The sequence below is a fragment of the Aspergillus mulundensis genome (genome assembly GCF_003369625.1).
Source record: "Aspergillus mulundensis strain DSM 5745 chromosome Unknown scaffold_15, whole genome shotgun sequence".
NCBI classification, from domain to species: domain Eukaryota; kingdom Fungi; phylum Ascomycota; class Eurotiomycetes; order Eurotiales; family Aspergillaceae; genus Aspergillus; species Aspergillus mulundensis.
This window is the reverse complement of record NW_020797903.1, coordinates 413,027-434,043: the sequence shown is the minus strand read 5'-3', so window position 1 is coordinate 434,043 and position 21,017 is coordinate 413,027. Positions and strand designations below refer to the sequence as shown.

Sequence of the window (21,017 nt, the reverse complement as noted above, 5' to 3'; positions counted from 1 at the left end):
CATCCAACCGTACTTGACCATCTGCAGGATTATACTTACTTAGTACCTGACGCGGGGTAATAGGTCGTACCGAGAGCCGCGGCTACCCCTGCAGCACAACTCAGTGCAACCTCAACCTACCCAACCTCACCTCCACCATCGCTCTCCCAACCAACAAACATAACCAACATGCCGCCAACATACACCCACATCAAAGTTGAAATAACCGACCAGATCGGGATCATCAAAGTACACCCCCGCCCAGCCTACCTCCTACCCGCAACAATACTGACAACGTGACCATACAGCTCAACAGACCCCACGTCCTAAACGCCTGGAACGAGGCCATGCTCGGCGAGATGGTCGCCGCATTCCGCGACCTAGACGCCCACCCAGAGACCGTCTTCACGGTTCTAACCGGCGAAGGCCGGTTCTTCTCTGCGGGCGCTGATATCCGGGGTTCGTCCACCTGCACCCACATCCCCATTCCGCATCAATGGTGTAGCGGAGATCCAGATAGGTGTTGACAAGTCGGGGACGGGTTAGAAGGCCTCCCCAAACCATCAGAGTCCTCGTCCAACGCCGAGAAGAAACTCTTCTACATGCGCAAGTTCTCGCGCGGTACGCGCCCCTCCAACCCTTCCCGATCTCTCCCCATCTTCCACCCAAATACCCCACCCCACCCTACCCTACCCTATCCTCCCGCCTAACAGAGCCAAACCAGAAATGGAACTCATGCGCCTCCTAATAACACACCCCAAAATCCTCGTGCTAGCTCTAAACGGCCCGGCCGTGGGCGGCGGCGCCGCCTGGTTCACGGGTGTCGCGGACATCGTGCTCGGCGCGGCAGGCGCGTACCTATCCATCCCGTTCAGCAGATTGGGATTGGTGCCTGAGTTCGGGGCCGTCAGGACGTTTGCGGAGTGTATGGGCGTGCATCGCGCGAATGAGATGCTGATGTTTGGGAGGAGGTGTTCGGTTGAGGAGTTGGAGGGGTGGGGGGTTGTGAATCGGGTTTTCAGCAGTAAGGGAGAGGGGTTTCAGGATGAAGTGATGCGGTATCTTAGGAGCCAGCTGGAAGTTAATGACAGCGGGAGTTTGCTGGAGTGTAAGAGGTTGATGGCTGAGCCGTTGCGGGCGGGGAGGATGGCGGCGATGGTTGAGGCGGCGGATGCGCTGGCGGAGAGGTTTGTTAGTGGGGTGCCGGGGGAGAGGTTTGAGAGGAGGAATCGGGAGTTGGAGAGGGGTGGGTTTCTCTCTTGTTCTTCCTATTGTTGTTGTGGTTGCGGATTTCAAGAGTGTGCTGACTTTCCTCTTTAGCAAGCGCGATGCGCCGTGCGAAGGGGAAACTGTAGCTTTACGTAGGGCGAAGAATCAACCAGCCCCGAGGCTTACGATTGGAATGTGGAACAGGATTATGGTCTAATGGCGACTTCTGGGCGAGGTGTTGATGTTACTCGGATGAACCCAGTATGGACAGGGTCGAAGCCGAGGATTGCGCGGTGGGTAGAGATGCTGCGCAGAACGGATGCACTAATCTATATCTCTATAAATACGAAGTCTTCTGCTTGCTCAATTAACAGATAGGCTCTCTTCTACCACTACACTTAGGGTACAATCTCATCTGCGTTCCTCCTCCCGTTCTTCCCCCTCCACACTCGCAAGCCTCTCAACATCCTCAATAGCCCTCCGCAGAATCCTCCTCATATCCCCTATCGCCGCCGTAATCTCACCACCGCTATCAATCTCCTGCATCCTGCCCAGCCGCGCCATAATGGAACTAAGGGAGCCCGCACCGCCATCAACCTCGCCCGTCGTGATCGTATCATTCGGCTCAGTCCTCGTCGCAGGACTCCGTCCATCCCCGTCAGCCAAGGTCCCCGGATCTAAATCACCATGGCTGAGCTCGTGGTGATCGCCGACGAATCTAAAGACCCATCCCAGCTCCCGTTCCTCAACTAACTCCTTCCAATCCCCGTACGCATCAGCGTATGTAATAAGGCACGGTTCGGGCCGATAGTTTCTAGCGTCATACAGCGCCAGCCGTTCCGCATGCTGAACCGTCTCAACGCGGTAGACGAAGCCAGTAACAACAGAATCCGGATCCCCATCTGATTCGAACGCCGAGTCGTCGTTTTGCTTGTGCACGGACACTAAAGCCGGATACGCACCCCACATCCTGACCGCGTACCCTGTTATCCGTGCCGGACGGAGATGAGGGACGGTATCGAGTTTTAGGATCTCGGATAGCAGCGACGGTTCGGAGAGAGTGCCGTAGAAAAAGTACGGTCCTGTTGGGGCGGGGGTTGCGGAGGAGGATGCGGGTGTCGACTGCAGAAACGGCGTTGGAGCAGTCCGTCCGACGATTGGCGAGACTTTGGAATCGGGGGTCTCGGGTGGAGGAGGCGGAGGAGGCGGGGGACGGGGTGGTCGTGGTGGAGTTGGAGGAGGGGCTCTATCGTCTGACATGGTCGCGCGGAATCAATGGCCTCGTGAAGCAAGGGAAAGCCAAGGGCAACTTTCACAGTGACATGGAGGCGTGAAGATGATCTGGATCGAGCGCTATGGGGTTCTCTGGGTTGTGTTCGCGGAAGGCAGGAGCAGCCCTGGCCAAATGCACAAGGGGACAGCGGATAATGTAATCTGGATTACGGTATGTAACGATGCAGCTCTCAAGCTCCAGGGCTTCTACCGGAAAGAGCGCCTCTGGGCCCTGCCCGCAGGTGCACCTATTCAGTGCAGCGATAATGGGCTTCCACATGCAGAGACTGAAAGTGGAACGAACCCATTCCAGCTAACCAAGCTCTGCAGCGGTCCCCAATGACCAAGATCGATGCCGTACTCGAGGAATTCATTGCTCCAGAAACCCACAAGGACCGATGTCTAGTTTAACAGGAGAATATTATATTGGGCAAGATAAAGAAGAAGATTGCACATAATATGTTAGTGTTAACACAAATATAGCCTAAAGTATCTAACTAAGACTAAAGGCAAGCCCAGTGACACCTGACGGCTGGAGTTTGGCTACTTTTACAAAGCCAATAACTGGCGAGTCCCTGGCTCCAATCAATGCAAAAGATGAGCTGACACAGGCAGCATCTGCCCCCTCAAAAAGGTGCATTGGTTTCTGCTAATATAAACAAACAACCCGGTGATTTCTATATCAAAGATACCAAAGTCAGTAGGTCCAAGTTTTATGATGCCAGTGGTATGGTGCCCAGTTATATTATGCACCATTATATCGCCGAACATCTTGCACGAAAATTGGAGCTAATGGCAGCAACATTAGAAAGCTGTGGCTCCTTCATCTTTTCACTCTTTTACAGCTCCATTACCAAGGCCATTGTCAAGACACTCCTGCACGGCTCGCGCGCACGTCTGACCGCACATCATAGCTGCCGAGGCCTTCCTCGTCCTATGTTCGACTTACAAGCACATATTTTAGCATGTTCAACAAGATCTGCATCAAATACTGGAAGAGGAATATGAGGATATCGCGCGTCCTGCCGCTTTGCCCAACTGTCCGGACACGTTTTAGTTCCTATAGCTATCATCAATTATGCAGCCGGCGCCGCCAAACGCTTTCACGTACTAGAAAGCGGGGGTCAGAAACCTGTGGAAAGATCGAATTTACCCCTCCACTTGTATCCGGAGTATTCAAGTATACCCTTAGTTTCTTCTTTTCTGACGTGTCAATATAACGGAGCAGATTTGGATTCTTTATGACGCCCGTGCAAGACTCAGGGTTCTCAAAGTGGTTGTCGAAGCGGGCGCCGATGTCAACAGCCTGAATCGGGAGAGACGCCTTGAGCTTCTGACGCCCATGGGAAAACGTGGGAGTCCGAGTACGGACGAAAATAATATCGAGCAGTACCTAAACAGTATGGGGCAGTACTCCAAGAGCGCGGGCGAGAAAGAGGACACATAGATCAGGTTGGTGCTTCAGAGACGCTTCGTATATTTGGCGGCGTCAATTGACATGTCCTTGACTCATTAATCAAATGCCTTCTAGCCAAACTCACCCCTAACTTTAGGCAGCCTTCCAATTGCGACCAACTACTGTAATACATGCAACCGTCCGTCGTAGTAGAATCGGCCATCCATAATTGCCAGGTGCCTTTCTTGACGTACCTAGAAGAAGATGATGGCGGCACAAACTGGGAATCAAACAAGAATATATTCCGATTCCAATCTATGTACAGAACAAATATGCAATCTGAGTCTTAATTAATAACCGAACGCCATGCAAAATAACCTGATTGCAATCTTCGCCGGCTCGAAAAACATGCCAAACCAAACCAAACACCTGCTCAACACCAAGAAAAGAAACCATAAAAAATGCAAAATCTCAAGTTGCCCCATAAGAAAAACAGAATCCAAACAACGGACATTGGAATTAATACTTCCCAGCGGTCCCCATAACAGCCCTAACAACGCCCCAAACCGCCACAACACGCCCCCAAACACCCGCGCCCAGAATAACAAGCAGACTCCGTCTTGCAGCATAAGCACCAAGCTGAAGCCCGCTAGAGGTCCGCTCTTTGAGCATACTAAGGTCCGCCTCGGTCTCGGAAATCGTCTGCAGGGCTAGATCCGTAACAACCGGGTGGGTGTCTTCCTCCTGCTTGACGCGTCGGATGGAAAAGTACCCGCCCTGACTACTGTGGTGCTCAACCCAGGACCCTGCAAGATGGCCGGTCTTGATAGCATCCCGGACGATCCCTGAGCGTGTCAAGAGCATCCCCTGCACGCCGTCAACTTGAACAAGCGCGTTATGCCACGCCGTCGGGATCTGAAACTCGTAGAGCGTGTTGGTCAGTGGCCCCGACGATCCCTTGGAGGTATAGCTGGAGCTGGAGCTGGACGCGGAGTCGCACAGCGCGAGGAGGGACTGCGTGCTCGGCGCGGCGCGCACAGAGCCATGCGGGAAGAGCCGGATGCCGAATTTGGGGCCCGCGTTTGTGTGTCTGTACCCTGTTAGTCCTTCCAAACAAGAAAGGAAAGGCGGATGCGGAAGGAAGGGAGGGCAAGGGTGGGGAGGGAGGCGTACGCATGGATGCTAAGCCGGATATGATGCGGGAAAAGCAATTCGACGAGGTTGGAGTAGGCGTGGTTTCTCTGCCGGGAAGCCAAGTTAGCACACCCTTCTCAGTCCACAGAAACACCTGGACAAAGGAAAGGAAAGGAAAGGAAAGGAAAGGAAAGGGCGGACATACAGCAATCATCTCCTCCGCAACCTTACTCGCAAGCCTCTTCCGCGCCTTTCCGCCCAGCATCCGTGCATCCATATACGCGCCCAGATCCTCGAGCATGAAGCGCGATTGTCCCTGATACAGGGCGAGTGTATCGGCGTGTTTAGCGTCGATCAGACCCCTCAAATGGCCGCGGTCGATACCGCCAATTCGCTCGAGGAGAAGCCGGCATTTCTGCGCGCTCTCTGTGACGACCGTTTCGATGGGCTGCGGGATCGAGACCTCGGATAGCATGTCCGTGGTGAATGAGGATGTTGATTCAGGCGACGAGAAGAAGAGGTCCTCCAGCCCCGTGAACTGGATGTGTTTCTTCTCGCGCTGGGTGGGTGATAGGCCGGACATGTAGGTGTTTGCTAGGATTTCGCCGTAGGAGTCGACGAGGGCGTCGTCTACGCCGACTATGGTACGCGTTAGCATCTCCGCTCTGCAAAGAGGTGAAATGGGTGAATGGGAAAGGGAGACATACTGTTATCCGAAAACACGTGCCCATCACTAACGATCCACAGCGTCGCGCCGGGGTGGTAAATCTCGCAGACCCTCTCGATGAACCCGCTTAAATGAGACAGGGCGAGGTACTCCGCTGCATCGGGGACCACGCCGGCCACTTTCTCTGGGTTTGACGATTTGCAGGGGAATGCGGGGAGACAGAATTCGATGCGCGCGTTGTCTTTGATGAAGGTGTGGACTCGGGCCTGGAAGTATTGCCTGCCTGTGACGTGCCAGAGGTCGTGGTGGGATGTGTTCTTGAGGGTTTCTTCGAAGAGGGTTGTTATTCTTTCGGCGACGGCAATTTGGACGGAGGTTGGTGCGGAGGTCGGGGATGTGGTGAGGTGGCGGGTGTTTAGCAGGAGGAAGGTCTTTGCCCAGGTCAAGAAGGTCGTGTCTGTGTTTGACTCTGACTCGAGTGGGAATGTGACAAGGCCGCGGATGACGGGGGTGGTAGGGTCGTAGAGTTCGTGGATATGCAGAGTGGGTTGCTTGTGCTGGGGGGTTAAGGGGCTGGACGGGGTTATGTCGGTGGTGGTTATCGTCTTGCCCGAGGCCAGTTCAGTCATTTCCGACGCCTCTGTGTTGAAGAAGAGCTGGTATAACTCTGTCCATTGAGACTGGATGTTTGTAGCGTATCGGCCGTCGACGACGAGCAGTGTGCCGGTGCTGTCGCGCTGGTAGGACGCGGCGACGCGGTGGTAGACAGATGTTCCGTGGTTGATGGACATATTGATGCGAGGGTATGAAGATGCGCTAGAAGAAACTAGAAGTGATGCTGTTTGGATAATAAAGTAAAGAAAGCTTTGTTTGATGCTGATGTGTCGAGAATGATCTTCTTTCGACCCCAACCACCCGTCTTTATACCCTGTGTCACCCCGACTCCGAGGGATGAGGTACCCCTGTCTCGAGTCAGTAACAAGGTAAATCAAAATAGCTGAGGATTCACTGCCTCTGCTAGCTGGCTGCATCAGTCTACACGCCTTGTCCATTCAGACTCCCCGACCAAGGTCGACCTCGATGTCCCACAGAACCAGGCTGTACAACCTCACCCAGCCAGAGCCGCGATAACACCAACAAACTCGTCGAAATAGCGCACTGGTGATTCGCTCGGTAGTTATTTTTGCTTACGGCGCCCAGACGCGGCAGTGGCACATCAGATCATCAGCCATGCCGCGCAGGGACTGCGCAGGTGGGTATTCCTTCAAGCCGCACGGGAATTGGGCAGCCCGCTTGAGAAAGGCCGGCTTGGCGTCAGGCGTGAAATGCTGTGTTACTATTTGCATGTCGGAGCTGGGAAGGTCACACGTGGAGGGGCACAGTTAGCCCTAATTTTGGACCTGCCAAGAGATCCGATCTGACGCCAAGCCTCAGCCATGCTGTGCCACTTAGGCACGCTCAGCCTCTCTATTCTTGTCATGTCAAGGGTTATGTTCATATCTCCCCATCCCTCTCAGCAACACCAGTCTACCCGATCATCCTCAACCCACCACCATACCGACACAATGCTTCTTACCCTCGCAATCTTCTCCCTCGCCATCATTGGCATCGTCGTCACCTTCCTAACATACCTCTTCACCCCACCCCCGTCCTTCCCAACCTCCCTCCCGACAATCCCATTCTACTACACGCTCCTCCCCCTGCTCAACCAAACCCTCAAGTGCCCTCCAACCTCCCAAGTGACATTATACCAACAATACCTCTCCACCCCCCTGAAAACCCACGGCGCCGTCAAGCTCTTCTTCGGCGGCCGCTGGAACATCCTCATCACGAAACCGTCGTACATCGCCGAAGTCTTCAAGAACGAGGGCCTCTATGCAAAGTCCGGCAACCAGAAGAAGATCCCGCATGGCGTGCTGGCGCAGTATACGGGGGATAATATCATCTCCTCGCATGGGCGAAATTGGAAGCTTTACACGGGTGTCTTTAAGCCTGGCTTGCAGAGGGACTATGACCCGTCTGGCGTGTGGGCGAATGCCGAGAAGTTGGTGCAGTTGGTGAAGGCCGAGATGAAGGGGCGAGGCTGGGTGGACGTCAACCCGCTGATGCAGCGGTATGCGCTTGCGAATCTGAGTGAGGTTTTGCTGGGGAGTGCGTTTGGGGTACGTATCATGCCCTTCTATCCGACAGGAACCGTACTGATGAGAGGAACAGACGATGGAAAAAGCAAACGCGCCCCTGCACGCCTTCCAGCTCCTCATCAAGCCCAAGATCTTCGACCCCATCTTCCTCAACTTCCCGGTCCTCGACTACCTCCCGCTTCCGACGCGGCAGGACGCACGGAAGCTCGTCTCGAACTTTACAGACGAACTCGTCGACACAGTCCGCAGGGGTCATGAAGAATGTGACCACGAGAAAGAAACCAAGAACCTCGGTTGCCGGCTCCTCCACGCTTACGAAAGCGGCCTGTTCACCGAGACACAGCTGCGGCACAACATGATCAGTGCGTTTCTGGCGGGCCACGAGAACCCGCAGCTCCTGCTTATCTCGGCTTTATTCCTGCTGGCTGATCATCCTGTACGCACTCTTCCCTGCCTGCCACCCAGCAAAAGCTGGGCGCTAACTGCATGTAGGAAATACAGCAAGCCCTCCGCACCGAACTCTCCACCCTCGACTCCAACTCCGACTCGTCAGAGAAACCGTCCTACAACGCCCTTTCCTCCCTCCCCCTCCTCACAAGCACAATCTACGAAGTCCTCCGCCTCTACCCCCCAATCTCGCAACTGATCAACCGCCGCACCACAGCCCCAGCCTTGCTCGGCGGAGAAATCCCCATCCCGACAGGAACATACGTCGGCTACAACGCATACGCGACAAACCGCGACGTGCAATTCTGGGGTCCCGACGCAGAGGAATTCAGACCATCCCGCTGGGGAAAGAGTCTGGACGAGATCAATGCGTGTTTTCGGAGGGCGAATGCCAAGGGCGCGTTTATCAGTTTCCATGGGGGGAGGCGCGCTTGTCTTGGGCAGAGGTTTGCGTTGCTCGAGGGGAGGGTTACGCTTGCGAGGCTTCTGAGGGTGTTTAGGTGGGATGTTGAGCCGGGGTGGGAGCGGGGGATGACGCCTGCGGGGCCATTGTATGCGCGGAATCTGAGGTTGAGGTTTTTTTGAGGTGGAGAGTGAAGACCAGGGGGTTCTGGGTTTGTGATTTGTGTCACAGTCAAACAATCTTGGTTTGTTTCCTCGGTGTTTAGCCTTGATCTATTACACGGGTAATATAGTCCGGTTTTATAACAGATAATAAACCAACTACCATTTTTTGGAGCCTCAAATACCATACCTATCGTGATCATCCTATCCTAACGTACCCATCAGAGCCCGAACAGCAGCCCACGCACTGTAAGCAGAAGCCTAAAGCGCCATAATCTGCGGAGATTATCCTCCGAGCTACCTGGACATTGTACCCCGAGATCCAGAAAGTAAGACCTACGAATCGGCCCAACCCGCCAATCCCACAATTCACCGTGCCATGCCGTGTAACAATAAAAGCCAAGGCGCGCCAAATCACCATCAATTCTGACCTTAGGTTATAGTAGAAGCTATGGAGCTCAATATCGGTGGCCGAGCTCTAGTTCTCGCCACCAAGGGTCTGATAGACTAATATCTTTCTGGCCGGCGGGTGGAGGCGGAGGCGGAGGTGCCACGTTCAAGTTGAGGCCGCCCGCATTAGGGCTGAGCTCGGATCGCAGGATTAGGGCTTAGAATGCAGAATTAGGGCTTACCAAGTGTCCACTCTTTCACGAAGCGGCGCGGAAACGGGGAAAGCGCCAAGAGGCCGGCGCTCAGCTATGGCTATTTCTGGCCTCCGAGTCTAGATTCAACTGCCGATGTGGTGGAATGCAGGTCAAGACGTGTCTAGGGCTTGGGGCTGTAGGGTACGGGGTAGGTAAGCCCTAACTCGTGCCTGGTCGGGTGGCAGTGGGCTTGGGTCTTGGCAGTGACATGGCTGGTTATTTTGATTGTGGCACTGTGCTTATTTTGCTGCTCACTTGCCAAGAGGATCCTCCGGCTGTGTAACCCGATAATAGATCGGTTGGTATTCTTAGACGCGTGCATTTGAGCTGGTAAATGTAGGCATGCACAGCTCAGCCTCCTGCTTGTACCCCCACCCCATCTCAATGAACCATCTTGGCATTATAATCACACCTACATCCGAGGTCTTCTTCTATCCAAATCCTAAACAACCTCCTTACGTTCCATTCCAATCTCCTCCATCTAAACTCACTCACCATGGACTCCCCCAAATCTCCCACTGGCGCCCCCCTCCTCCCAGACCGCGCACCCCCCTACTCCGCCTTCACCGAGGGCAAGAAACGCCTCTACCTTTCCATCGTCACAGCAGCCGGCTTCTTCGGACCCCTCTGCGGCGCCGTCTACCTCCCCTCACTGAACCTCTACGAAGACGTCTTCAATGCATCCGGCACAACCATCAACGCCACAGTCTCAGTGTACATGGCCGTTTTTGCAGTTGCAGTGCGTCCTCCTCCAAAATCCTCATCTGATCATCCGTAAAAAGCGCAGATGTACTAACAAAAGCGCCAGCCCCTCCTCGGCGCCGCCCTCTCCGACCTCGGCGGCCGCAAAACAATCTACATCACAACCCTCGCCTCCTTCCTCCTCGCAAACATCCTCCTCGCCTCCCTCCCCGCAAACATAACCGCCCTCTTCATCCTGCGCATCTTCCAGGCCTTCGGCGCCTGCATCGTCACCTCCATCGGCGCCGGCACAATAACAGACATCTTCGAGCCCGCGCGGCGCGGCACAGCCCTCGCAATATTCCTACTGGGTCCACAGCTCGGTCCCGTCCTCGGCCCATTGATAGGCGGGCAATTCGCGACGCACACGAAATGGCGCTGGGCGTTTGGGTTCCTCGCGCTCTCTTGCTTCCCCGTGTACCTGGCCATTCTATTCGTTCTCCCCGAGACGCTGCGGTGTCTGGTGGGGAACGGGGAAGTCGTGTCTGCACGGCCGCTCTTCACGATGCCTCAGCTGCGTCAGAAATGTCTCGTGGACCAGGGCAAGTATCCGCGGCCGCCGAAGCCGAGTCTGCGGAACTGGATTGCCCTGCTTATCCAGCCGACGCAGGCTATTGTCTTCCTGAACGGCGCGCTCTCCTTCGCGGGGCTGTACCTCATGTACGTCTCTTTCCCGGATGTCTGGGGGCAACGGTACGGGTTTAGTACGGCGGAGGTGGGGTATGCTTATTTGAGTCCGGGTGCGTTTTCCCATTCCTTCTCTTTTATGTTGGGCTAGACTGATGGGTGGCGTAGGAATCGCCCTCTTCATCGCCTCCCTCCTCACAGGGCGGTTTTCAGACTGGCACCGCGCAAAACTGCGCGCTCAAACCCCCAACGCAAAAATCAAGCCCGAGACGCGCCTGCCGATTCAGATCGTCGGATTTGTGGTCTCGGCGGCCGGCAAGGTTCTCTTTGGGTGGTTTACGCAGCTGGAACTCCATCCGGTCTCGGGGCTTTTTGCGGCGGCATTGGGTATGTTTCATTTTTCCTTTTTCCTTCCAAACTCAAATGGAGCTCGATATGTTGAGTGTTGGACTAACGGGTGTGTATAGCTGGCATCGGCACAGCAATAATCTTCGTCACGAGCACGTCCTTCCAAACGGAATGCGCGCCCGCGCAATCGGCGACCATCGTTGCGCTGGCTGGGTTGCTGCGGAACATTGCGGCGGCGATTTCGGCGGTTCTTGTCGACGCGCTGGTGAGGGGGATGGGGTACGGGTGGTGTTTCACGGGGCTGGGGATTCTCGATGGTGTTTGTGCGCTGGGGATTCTTTATATTATGTGGAAGGGGTGGAGAGGTGGGAAAGGGGAGATGAAGGGGGGTGAGGCGGGTTGGTTCCGGATTAATTCTTGGAGGAGTTCGTAGGCTTGAGTGGAGTTTCGGTGGACACTACTACAGATATACTGGGTGTGTGGATATAGAAGGCATGATTGAATGAATAGATACACCTTGTTATCCATGTCTCCTATCTTTACAGTGCGCCCAATGGAATTCGAATCTAAGAGCTCTTACCAGTTCGTTCTCGGCATCATCAGCAGGGCTGTAAGATTGAACAACCTCCACTGGTTAGGATAATGCAGCTCAAGCCCTCGTACGGAGATCCTTAATATCCATATAGAATGCGAAGGATCCGCCGGACTCAGCTGAGCCAGCTCAGTAAGCTTAGGCCACTTACTGCCTACCCTGCCATCCATAGTAGACAATGTTATTGCACAGCCCCCTACCATTATTTATCACGGACCTACATGCTATATAGTCAGCGTGTCCTCATGAGAAAGCTTCCTGTCAGATTTCCAAGCCAAAATTGTTTCCCGCTCTCTTTTCCCGCTTCCTCTCAACGCTGCTCCTTTCAAATCGCAACAATTATATACCGTACGCAATCTCCCACAATGACCCCATCAACAACAGCCCAAACTCCATCGCCAGTCCACCTCTTCGACCTCGCACCGGACCCATGGTCCGCAAATGTCCTTAAGACCCGCCTAATCCTAAACCACAAATCAATCCCCTACACCGAGTCCCGGATTTCCTACCCGGACATCACGCCTGTCCTGCAGTCCCTAGGCATCGCACCGCACCCGCCTGCGTCAAAGCAGCCAGCACCATACACACTCCCCGCAATTCTGCACAATGGGCTCAGAAGCGACGAGAATACCCACGGGGCGCTGATGGACTCGCTCCCCATCGCCGTATATCTTGACAAGGCATTCCCCGCCGAACATGGACGGGGGATCTTCCCGCGCGGCGAAGAGAGTATCCGACAAGCCGTCAAGGTCAATAAAGGTCTAGGCGGCGTTGTTCGCGCGGGGATCTGCCTCATCGCGCCGAATATGCCGTCTATTCTTGACTCGCGCGGGGCGGAGTACTTTAGGCGAACTCGCGAGGCGAGATTCGGAAAGCCGCTGGAGCAGCTGCGGCCGGCGGCGGAGGAGGGTGTGCAAGGCGTCTTGAAGAATGTTGAAGCTGAAATGGCGGGAGTTGTGGAGATGCTGAGGGTTGATGGCGGGGGACCGTTCTTTGAGGGTGAGATGGTTAGCTATGCGGATTTCGTGCTTGTTGCGTTTCTGGAGTGGTTTTGGAAGGTCAATCTCAGCGTGTTTGAGGCTGTTCCTGGGGTTGGGGATGGAGAGGTTAGAGCAGTTTGGGATGCTTGCCGGTGTTGGCTTCGTCAGAGGGGTGTTGAGAGGGAGTGGAAGGTTGAGGGGGATGAAAGCTGAGAGACTGGGCATCTGTGTTGTGCAATACCGTGTCTCTAGTCGTGCGTAATATGTCCAGGGGTGCTACTTATACTTTAGTTAGTAATGTTGTATGTCCTTGTAGGTCCTTGGACAAATCACTCCCACTTAACTGGTATCTTTTTTAGACCAAATGCAGCACTTGGCCTAAACCAGAAAGAGAAGGGTATACCTACCTAAATGCCACAGCCCACACCAACCGGCCTATGCACCCCTTGTGGCCCGATACCGCGAGAGCCATGGGATAAAGGCGCGAAGAAGAAAGCCGGTGGACGAGGTGTCGATTCGCGAAGTTCATACCCCCAGATTCCAGTGCTAGTTAAAACTGCCAAAGAGATTCTCAAAGAGCCGGTCGCTTATACTACTGGTAGAGAGATTATGATCTAATCTTGGAACCCTTGGAAGAGCGAATCTCGCGTCGAGCCATCGGATCGTCCCCATACCGAAGGGGTTCGCGAGAAACCTTGCTGGGCGCCTTGACCTTACTGCCTAATGCCAATTGGGCTGATGTACCAGTACGGTGATACAAAGACAGCGGGCGCCTGAACTTCAGTGGCCAATGCAGGTGCCAAAGGTGTGCATACCCTGCGCACATTTGCCCATGTCTGGCGAACTAGTAAGGCTCTGAATCCGCCGCGTTCCTGGTATCAGCGAATTACGTCGAGTCGATGGAAGGTTAGATAAGATGACGCAGCAAAAAGCTCAATTTTTAGAGTTGCAAATTGGCGCCTTGCGTATCCTGATACCCCAGCTGTTCTTTGACAGTCGTTACCTCTCTTACTGTAAAGCCCAGATGGCAAGATCAAATCCGAGCTGGCTTTTTGCTTCCTAACATTTCGCCTTCTAGAATCTTGTTGTCTAAGGATCATCAAGGTCCAGCCCTCGAATTATCCCTCACTCAGGGACAGCTCAACTGCTTGCCATGTTACCGAGATCTACCATAGCCTTGGTAGCGCTGTTCGTCGTATGCTCTGTAGGAGTTTGGGTGGTTCTGAGGGAAAACGCCAGCATTCGCCGTTGGTGGTTTGGCACACAGGTATAGTAGCCTTCGTGATTTTCAGCGCCTATTTACATTGTACTACCCTGTCTCAATGAGATAAACATACATCAAAGATTGTATGGACTTAAGGGTGGCTTCGGCACCATGTGTCTTTGTAAAGGAGCAGGTTTTATACCTCAAGGCGGCGTAGTCCTCTAGCTACATATAAAGACCTCTTAAGAGAAAGTCTGATCGACTGTGGCGAATGCCCTATCAACGAAGACCTTCTCCTGTGGTACCGTACGCACCTTTAAACCAAGGCTGTAAGACCTCCAATGTCAATTCTTCAATGGAGATTGTGTTCCATGCCGGAGCAAGCCCTAACCTACCACCAGATAGTGGTTGGATCCCATTATCAATACATTCATAAAGTAAGGTTATTGAAGTGAATAACCCATGAGGTGACCACCCAGTGCCCGAATATTCTGTCACCCGAACTACCGTACCAAGGTACTCTACTCCATCATGTCCACCCTGGGGCAGTAATCAAGTAAGCAATCCTACCAGCCCTAAGCTATACAGACCAAAGGTTCTGCTACCTCGCAGTCTTCCAAGCAAACGCCTCAAAAGAACCCTGCACGCCCTCCCGCACCCTCAATTCAATACGCAACAGACACTCAATCCTACACGACCACAGCACCCTCGCATTGGAAGACCCCTCTACGCCTCGACACCCCCAGTAGCACTAGCGCATACAATCCACAACAGAAATCAAGTCAACAGCTACAGAATTCACAGTCACACCCACGACCCAAACGCAACCTACAGATCTCGCATTAAACTCTCCCAACGAGACCAAGACTGAGACCGAGACCGAGACCGACACCGCGGCCGGAAATGGCAATGGCGTGACTAGTCCTAGGCTTCACCACCAGAACCAGAGCCCCATATCTCGTCAGCGAGCGTGTACCGGCGGGCGTCTTTCTTTATTTACCATTTGACGAAGTGGACTGGACAATTCCCATGGTTCCAGAGCCGGGCCGGGCTTAGCCGCTTCCGCTCCTCGCATGCAGGTGGATTCGAAGAGGGCGTTACGCGAGACGGGGATCTCGGCACTTGCGTACGCCGCGCGGTAGCTGGAGGAGGTTGGAATGGAATGGGATGGGAGGGATGGAATTGGCGTACATGGTATGGTATGGGTGCCTTGCATTTACGTTGGGAAGCTGGTGAGGGCCCGGTCGAGCACGGGGCGCGATTGGCGAGGACTTCGGCCTCGGCCTCGAGGGGGGGAGATTAGAGGGGGTCAAAGTCGAGATGAGGCGAAGGGAAGGGAAGGGAAGGTGCGCTGAAGGGAAGGAATATGATGAATTGGTGGCTGGGAATGGACTAGCTGCTATAGACTATCAAGATAACTTTGGAAACAATAGTCAAAACAAAACAAGAGACGGGAAAGATACTGGTACATCCATTGGTACAGTACAAGACTCCATGTCCATAAGACACGACGGTACGGTACGGTACGGTAGCATACGGTACCTCCCTAAAAGACGGGGATCTTGAAAGCCGGAAAATCATACGTCCAGCTCTGCACCGACTTCTCATCCCGCACACAGCTAAACGTATCGCTGCCATTCTGCCACAGAGGCCGGGTCGGCCACTGGCACAGCATCTGCGTCTCGCCCGCATAGTCGCCCGAGGACACGGTCGCGTTGAGGCGGGACGGCTTGGTCCCGTTCTCCACCCACTCGATCATGGTCTCCATGTTGTTCTGCGGGTATGGGCCTGGCTGCAGGGTGTTTGTGCCGCAGTGCGCTGCTCCGGGAATGAGGTAGAACTGATAGAAGTCGCTCATGTCTGCGTCGCTTTCGTCGGGGTACATGATTGCGCGGACGGACTGCCAGTAGTGGACGGAGGAGGCGGCGGGGACGGAGGGGTCGGATTCGCCGTGGTAGTGCAGGAGCTTGCCGCCGCTTTGCTTGAAGGCGGTCAGGTCGGGGTGGGTTGTTTGCAGCGTGTCGTAGTAGCGGACCATGGCTGTGTCCATCCAGCCGACGACGGTGTCGTAGGTCACGCCGTCGAGGGTGTCGAGGTTGTCGAGGTCGAGGAGCTGCACGAACTTGCGCACGTACTCGCCGCCCATGGATGTGATGTCCAGCTCCCACTTGCCGGTGGTGGAGTTGTAGGTTGAGGATGCGTCGGAGAGCTCGGAGGCGATTTGCCAGGAGAGGTAGGCGCGCTCGCCTTGGGTGGTGTGCAGGCCGTTGTAGATGGCTTGGGCGACGGCGACGCCTTGCGCGGAGACGGTGCCGTTTTGGGCCGGCTGGTAGGAGGTTTCGCTGCCGGCGGCCTGGCGCTTGTGCTTGTGGTCGTTGCGCTTGCTGAAGCCGAAGCCGAGGGAGGTGGAGGTTTGCGCGGCGCAGGAGTAGGGGGTGCCGATGATGGAGGTCAGGTTGAAGTTCAGCTTGCAGAGGTCGGTGCGCGAGACGACGCCGTCGGTGCGGCCGTCGAGGGGGTCGCAGGCGGCGATGGTGGCGTTGACGATTTTGGCCAGCTCACAGGGAGGAGGGTAGTAGTCGAGGGTGTGCTCGACGACGGAGGAGAAGATGTGCTGCAGAAGTAAAATAACCTGTTAGTAAAGGTTGCAACAGCATTTACCCTGGATTACAAACCAGCACTTGTTGTTGAGCATATCTGAAAGCAGGAGCACCGGTAATAACACCGTCGTACTCCTCACCCCAGCGCTGGACCTGGCTCATACCCTCACGGCCTCCATCAGAGCAGCCCTCGTAGTAGGTGTAGACCTTGTCATCGGAGGCAAGACCATAGAAGCCCTTGGACAGCTCCTTCCCAATAAGAGTCATCTCACCAAGAGCCTGGTAACCAAACATGTGAGTGGCATCCCAGTTAACACTGCCATTTCCCTGCAAAACAACCGAGTCGTAGTCGTTGTTGAACGCATCATAGCCAGCATCCGTTGCGCCCGAAACAGCGCCGTATTCGAGGCCTCCAGTGGCGTCACTGTTGAGCGAGTATCCACCGCCGCCGGCGACGTAGAAGCGGTTCTTGAAGTCGGAGGGGCTGGGGAAGGCGTACTTGATGACGACGGTGTCGTCCTTGCCGGGGTGGGTGTACGAGACGGTCACGTTGCAGTAGTTGTATGAGGACGAGGAGCCGCCCATGCCCATGCCGCCCGAGCTGGAGGATGAGGAGCTGGAGCTGGCGTTGTAGACGCTTGCGGTGACGGCCGAGGGAAGCATGTTGATGCCGAGGAGGGTGCCATCGCTGGGCAGGATGTTCTTGACGTGGGAGACGGTGCAGACGTCGGAGAGAGAGGCGGCGGAGGCCGTGGTGGCCAGCGCGAAGAGAGCGTTGCGCGGTTGGCGCATGATGATGGTAAAGAGTGTGGATGAAAGAGTAAAGGAGAGTGGTTTCTGGCAGGTAGATGATCTGCGGCGGTCTATATAAGCTGTCGAACCATGGCCGATAACAGGAACAATGCAGTAGGTGGGTCAGGCAGGCGCCCAAAGTCCAAACAAAGTCATCTCCAGACGTCGTCACGCATTGCGCGGCACGGGGAAGTGGCTGAGGCTTCAAACGGTAGCCTGGAAGTTGGACTGAACCTTGGAAGGTGAGGTCTTGTGCAGGCGAGTGGGTACGTGGATCCCTGACGGATTCAGCAACCAATGCCTAAGCCCGAGACCGAGGAATCTCCTGCCAAGAATGCTCATCATTTCGGAGACTTCGGAGATTGATAACCTTTTAGTCGGTGGGCCATGGCCTGTTCGTCGCGGTCGCTGGAATCGTGACGTGATCAGGGACTCCGTATCAGCCCTACTGTACCTATACGAAGCATAGGCATGAGACATTGGGGACCTGCAGATCTGGACCTCAGCAGCTTTTGATGCAGGATAAGATGCTTACCCCTGGACAAGCTCATCGTGAAGCTTGAAATTGGTCCAACGGCGATCTGCACCGACTTTCCTTGCAGAGAAGTGGAGTGTGGGTGTTTGTGGGAGTGTGGGAGTGTGGGTTTGGGAATTGTGGGAGCTGTGGGAGATCGGTCTTTTCGCAGCCAAGATGAAGGAACATCGTGCTCTGCTCATTACACGAGGCTAGGTGTTTGGTTCGCATCCGAGTGACGTGTTTGCCCCGGAAATGTGTCAAGTTAAGCACGAGGTGTGTCATTGTGTCGAAGTTGAACAAGGCCTTTGGCTGTTTTCCGCAGACAACGACCACCGATGCCGATGATCAGGATCTGGTGAGAAAAGGACGCAGAAGTAATCCAGCAGCACCGTCGTTGCTGTGCATGGATACGACAGGCAACAAGCAAGGAAGAAGCACCGAGTGACGGGACATGGAACGTGGTCTATCCCCGTCTACATCACTACCATAGACTGTCTGGCAGCTCAACCTGCGCCCACTCGCCAAAGCCATACGCCCCAGGCACAGTTTCACCATCGAACAAACTAGCCAGAACAACGCGATCCCCCTGCTCCCCTCCCCACGGCTCCCGCCCATGCTGCGCAACGACATTGTCGTAAACCAGCACGTCGCCCTCCCGCCATCGATGTAGCACGCGGATCTCGTCCGTGATGCGCGCCAGCGCCGCCAGGTCCTCCTCCGGAATCGGCGTGCCGTCGCCAAACGCCCGATGCGCGACGTTCTTGCCCGGGCGCCCGGCGCGACTTCCCTTCTTGGCTTCGATCGCGTTCCTGTGGTACGCCGCTAGCCCTGAAGGGCGTGGGAAGCGGGAAGGTTCGTTCCGGGTTGCGTGCGGATGGCACCCTAGGGAGATGGTGTGTCAGGACGAGCTGGAGTCGTTCCCTGTCGTCGTCTGTCCACTCGGACGTTGTATGCCGTCCGCGGCCATACCGGGCTATCTGCGCCTCGACCTTCCGTCTCTTTGTCTCGTCGTCGTCTGTGTCCGCGAACTCCTTCCGAACGCCTGTCTCATCGTCGACCCGCCCACGAACTGCCGCTCGACCGTATACATGACCTGGCTCATGATGCCCTCTCCGCCAGCAGGTCAATGAAGTCGGCATCTCAGCCCTCGCACGACGGAAGAGCTCTAGACTCGACGGAATCGTTGTCTCCCCTCCCGTCGCTGGTGCCCTGTGCAGTAGAAGAAGATATACTCCGGCGCGTGCGGGACGCGGGGATTCGTTGTGGTTATAGATCCTCGCCTCTTTCAACGCTTCGTTTGCGGGGGCCATGTTGGGTGCTAGCACAGGCCGATCGAAGACGATGCCGATGATCTCATGCGGCGTGTATCCGAAGGCGTGGGCAATGCACTGAAGTCTTCGGCGGAGTGGATGGGGAGGCCGCGGGAAAGGAGCGTGCCGTGCTTTGCGAGGAGCGACGTCAGGATTTTGGTGCGCTGGAGCGCCTTTATTGTTGCGATGGTGGATTCCAATGTGGGTTTGGCATCGCCGGACGGTTTGAGAGCAAGTGGTGACACGGTGCTTGGGGGGTGAGGGGGTCCGAGGATGCGCTGGTTCGTTGGTGGAAGAACGAACGGCTCGAGGGTGAGGTCTCTCAGATTCAGAGATCCAATACTCAGTTGCTCCATGGTTGTCATCTTTGCACATTGGTGCTGGTTTGAATCCATTGCGATGGGAAGGGCTGATAAGGGCTTCAGATTGCTCATCTTCCCCGCACATCACGACTTCGTACGCCCCGATCGACATGTTGGAATATTCGCCGATAGGCCATTATAGCAGTGCACATGGAGTCATTGAATTGGTCACTCGCCGGCAATAAGGCTATCATCCTTCTGGTGTTATGCAAGCCACAGGCGTAGTCCATTATCAGGTCCGATCGAGAACCCTACCGCGGCATCTATGCTTTCACTGTCCGCACGTTAAGCGAGAGCATTATCCAATATCCAGATTGAAGTGTGCAGGAACAGCAATTGACATGTTGACATGCCTGTTGACAATACCAAAAGGGCTCTTGGACTCATGCCCCCCCTCGCTCTCCAACACATTCAATCCCTCATCCCCAGAATGGCCTTGATCGAACCTCCTGCTTCGCAGCACACTCTCCCAAATCCTCGTCGTCGGCCTTGTGCCTTCTGCGCACCAGAATTTGGTCAGCGATGAATGGCCTCGGCGTCGGCTCCCAGTCACCAAGTCTCGTCAACACAACAAAAGCTCTCCTCTACGCCTTCATGACTCTGACTTGCTTTCTGCTTTCAGGTAATCCAGAAAGTCATCAGAAACGATGGGACAGATCTCAACGACCAGTGACACATCCACTGCAACAGAGCTGAAGGCAACCTTATGTGGGAAAGAGGGAAAAGCAGACCGATCGTTCTTCACTCGGCGGTTCTGGTATTTGCATGGGTCCAAGCATACCTTGCAGCATACTTCACCGTCCGCTCGCGCGCACTGGGAAGCTTTCTCTCTGCCATTGTTGGCAGGCTTGCACGCTTGCAACGTGGCTCGGCGGCTCAATTGTTAATACCCTGTGGACACCGAACCGCAAACACCGCGCCCTCGCCACTTGATGCTCGTCGCTGCCCTTGGTAGTGTAACGTGTTTAGGCCGCAGTCATCAATACGAGTATCATCGCACCAACCCCGTCGTCGAGGTGATCAACGCACTTTACCCGTGGGTTCGGGATCAACCGTTTCGGGCGCTGGAGTGTCGGATAGTCGAGAACTGCATAAATTGGTGTATTGGAAACCCTGCCAATTAGCTATAGGAAGTATGTAAAGGCCGCCTGCAGGTGGGAGGCTCCCCGTCCCGAGGTCGGAACCGGATCTGGCGGGAACCAGGACATCAATGACCACAGACACAGCGTGAGCCGGGTCCGCACGCTCAATCAATTAGAGCAGCAGAACCGTGTCTCCCATTTGCAATCCATCGTCCCCAAGTCCTCCTAGATGTCGATGGTGCAGGCTGTATGTACTTCAGACGCTCACCATGTAAATGTAACATTTCATATGCCTGTAGTAGATAGTACTAAAAAACACACTAAGTTTAATACTAGTCTTGGACTTCGGGACTCGGGGACGGCGTAGCGTCTGGCTTTTGACTCAGGTCTGCTCTATCTACTAGGGGTG

General features: G+C 54.9%; 7 protein-coding genes across 7 annotated transcripts; 3 read left to right on the top strand and 4 right to left on the bottom strand.

The window, feature by feature from the left end:
- Positions 1–1,599: 1,599 nt before the first annotated feature.
- Positions 1,600–2,448, bottom strand: DSM5745_10453 (gamma-glutamylcyclotransferase family protein; the record flags this gene model as incomplete). Its single annotated transcript, XM_026752469.1, has 1 exon — positions 1,600–2,448. The coding sequence occupies one exon, from the start codon at positions 2,446–2,448 to the stop codon at positions 1,600–1,602; it is 849 nt and encodes a 282-aa protein (XP_026598912.1).
- Positions 2,449–4,375: 1,927 nt separating this feature from the next.
- DSM5745_10452 (isocyanide synthase family protein) lies at positions 4,376–6,448 on the bottom strand (the record flags this gene model as incomplete). The annotated part of the gene is made up of 4 exons (XM_026752468.1): positions 4,376–4,946; positions 5,030–5,097; positions 5,196–5,629; positions 5,698–6,448. 4 exons carry the CDS (start codon positions 6,446–6,448, stop codon positions 4,376–4,378), a joined length of 1,824 nt encoding a protein of 607 aa, XP_026598911.1.
- A 774-nt stretch (positions 6,449–7,222) lies between these two features.
- On the top strand, positions 7,223–8,830 carry xanG (cytochrome P450 monooxygenase xanG; the record flags this gene model as incomplete). Its single annotated transcript, XM_026752467.1, has 3 exons — positions 7,223–7,819; positions 7,872–8,234; positions 8,291–8,830. 3 exons carry the CDS (start codon positions 7,223–7,225, stop codon positions 8,828–8,830), a joined length of 1,500 nt encoding a protein of 499 aa, XP_026598910.1.
- Positions 8,831–9,949: 1,119 nt separating this feature from the next.
- DSM5745_10450 (uncharacterized protein) lies at positions 9,950–11,602 on the top strand (the record flags this gene model as incomplete). Its single annotated transcript, XM_026752466.1, has 4 exons — positions 9,950–10,192; positions 10,262–10,934; positions 10,990–11,208; positions 11,289–11,602. 4 exons carry the CDS (start codon positions 9,950–9,952, stop codon positions 11,600–11,602), a joined length of 1,449 nt encoding a protein of 482 aa, XP_026598909.1.
- Positions 11,603–12,126: 524 nt separating this feature from the next.
- On the top strand, positions 12,127–12,954 carry DSM5745_10449 (uncharacterized protein; the record flags this gene model as incomplete). Its single annotated transcript, XM_026752465.1, has 1 exon — positions 12,127–12,954. One exon carries the CDS (start codon positions 12,127–12,129, stop codon positions 12,952–12,954), a length of 828 nt encoding a protein of 275 aa, XP_026598908.1.
- A 2,537-nt stretch (positions 12,955–15,491) lies between these two features.
- Positions 15,492–17,337, bottom strand: DSM5745_10448 (putative tannase; the record flags this gene model as incomplete). The annotated part of the gene is made up of 2 exons (XM_026752464.1): positions 15,492–16,559; positions 16,621–17,337. 2 exons carry the CDS (start codon positions 17,335–17,337, stop codon positions 15,492–15,494), a joined length of 1,785 nt encoding a protein of 594 aa, XP_026598907.1.
- A 1,080-nt stretch (positions 17,338–18,417) lies between these two features.
- On the bottom strand, positions 18,418–19,638 carry DSM5745_10447 (uncharacterized protein; the record flags this gene model as incomplete). The annotated part of the gene is made up of 1 exon (XM_026752463.1): positions 18,418–19,638. The coding sequence occupies one exon, from the start codon at positions 19,636–19,638 to the stop codon at positions 18,418–18,420; it is 1,221 nt and encodes a 406-aa protein (XP_026598906.1).
- Between the last annotated feature and the right edge of the window lie 1,379 nt (positions 19,639–21,017).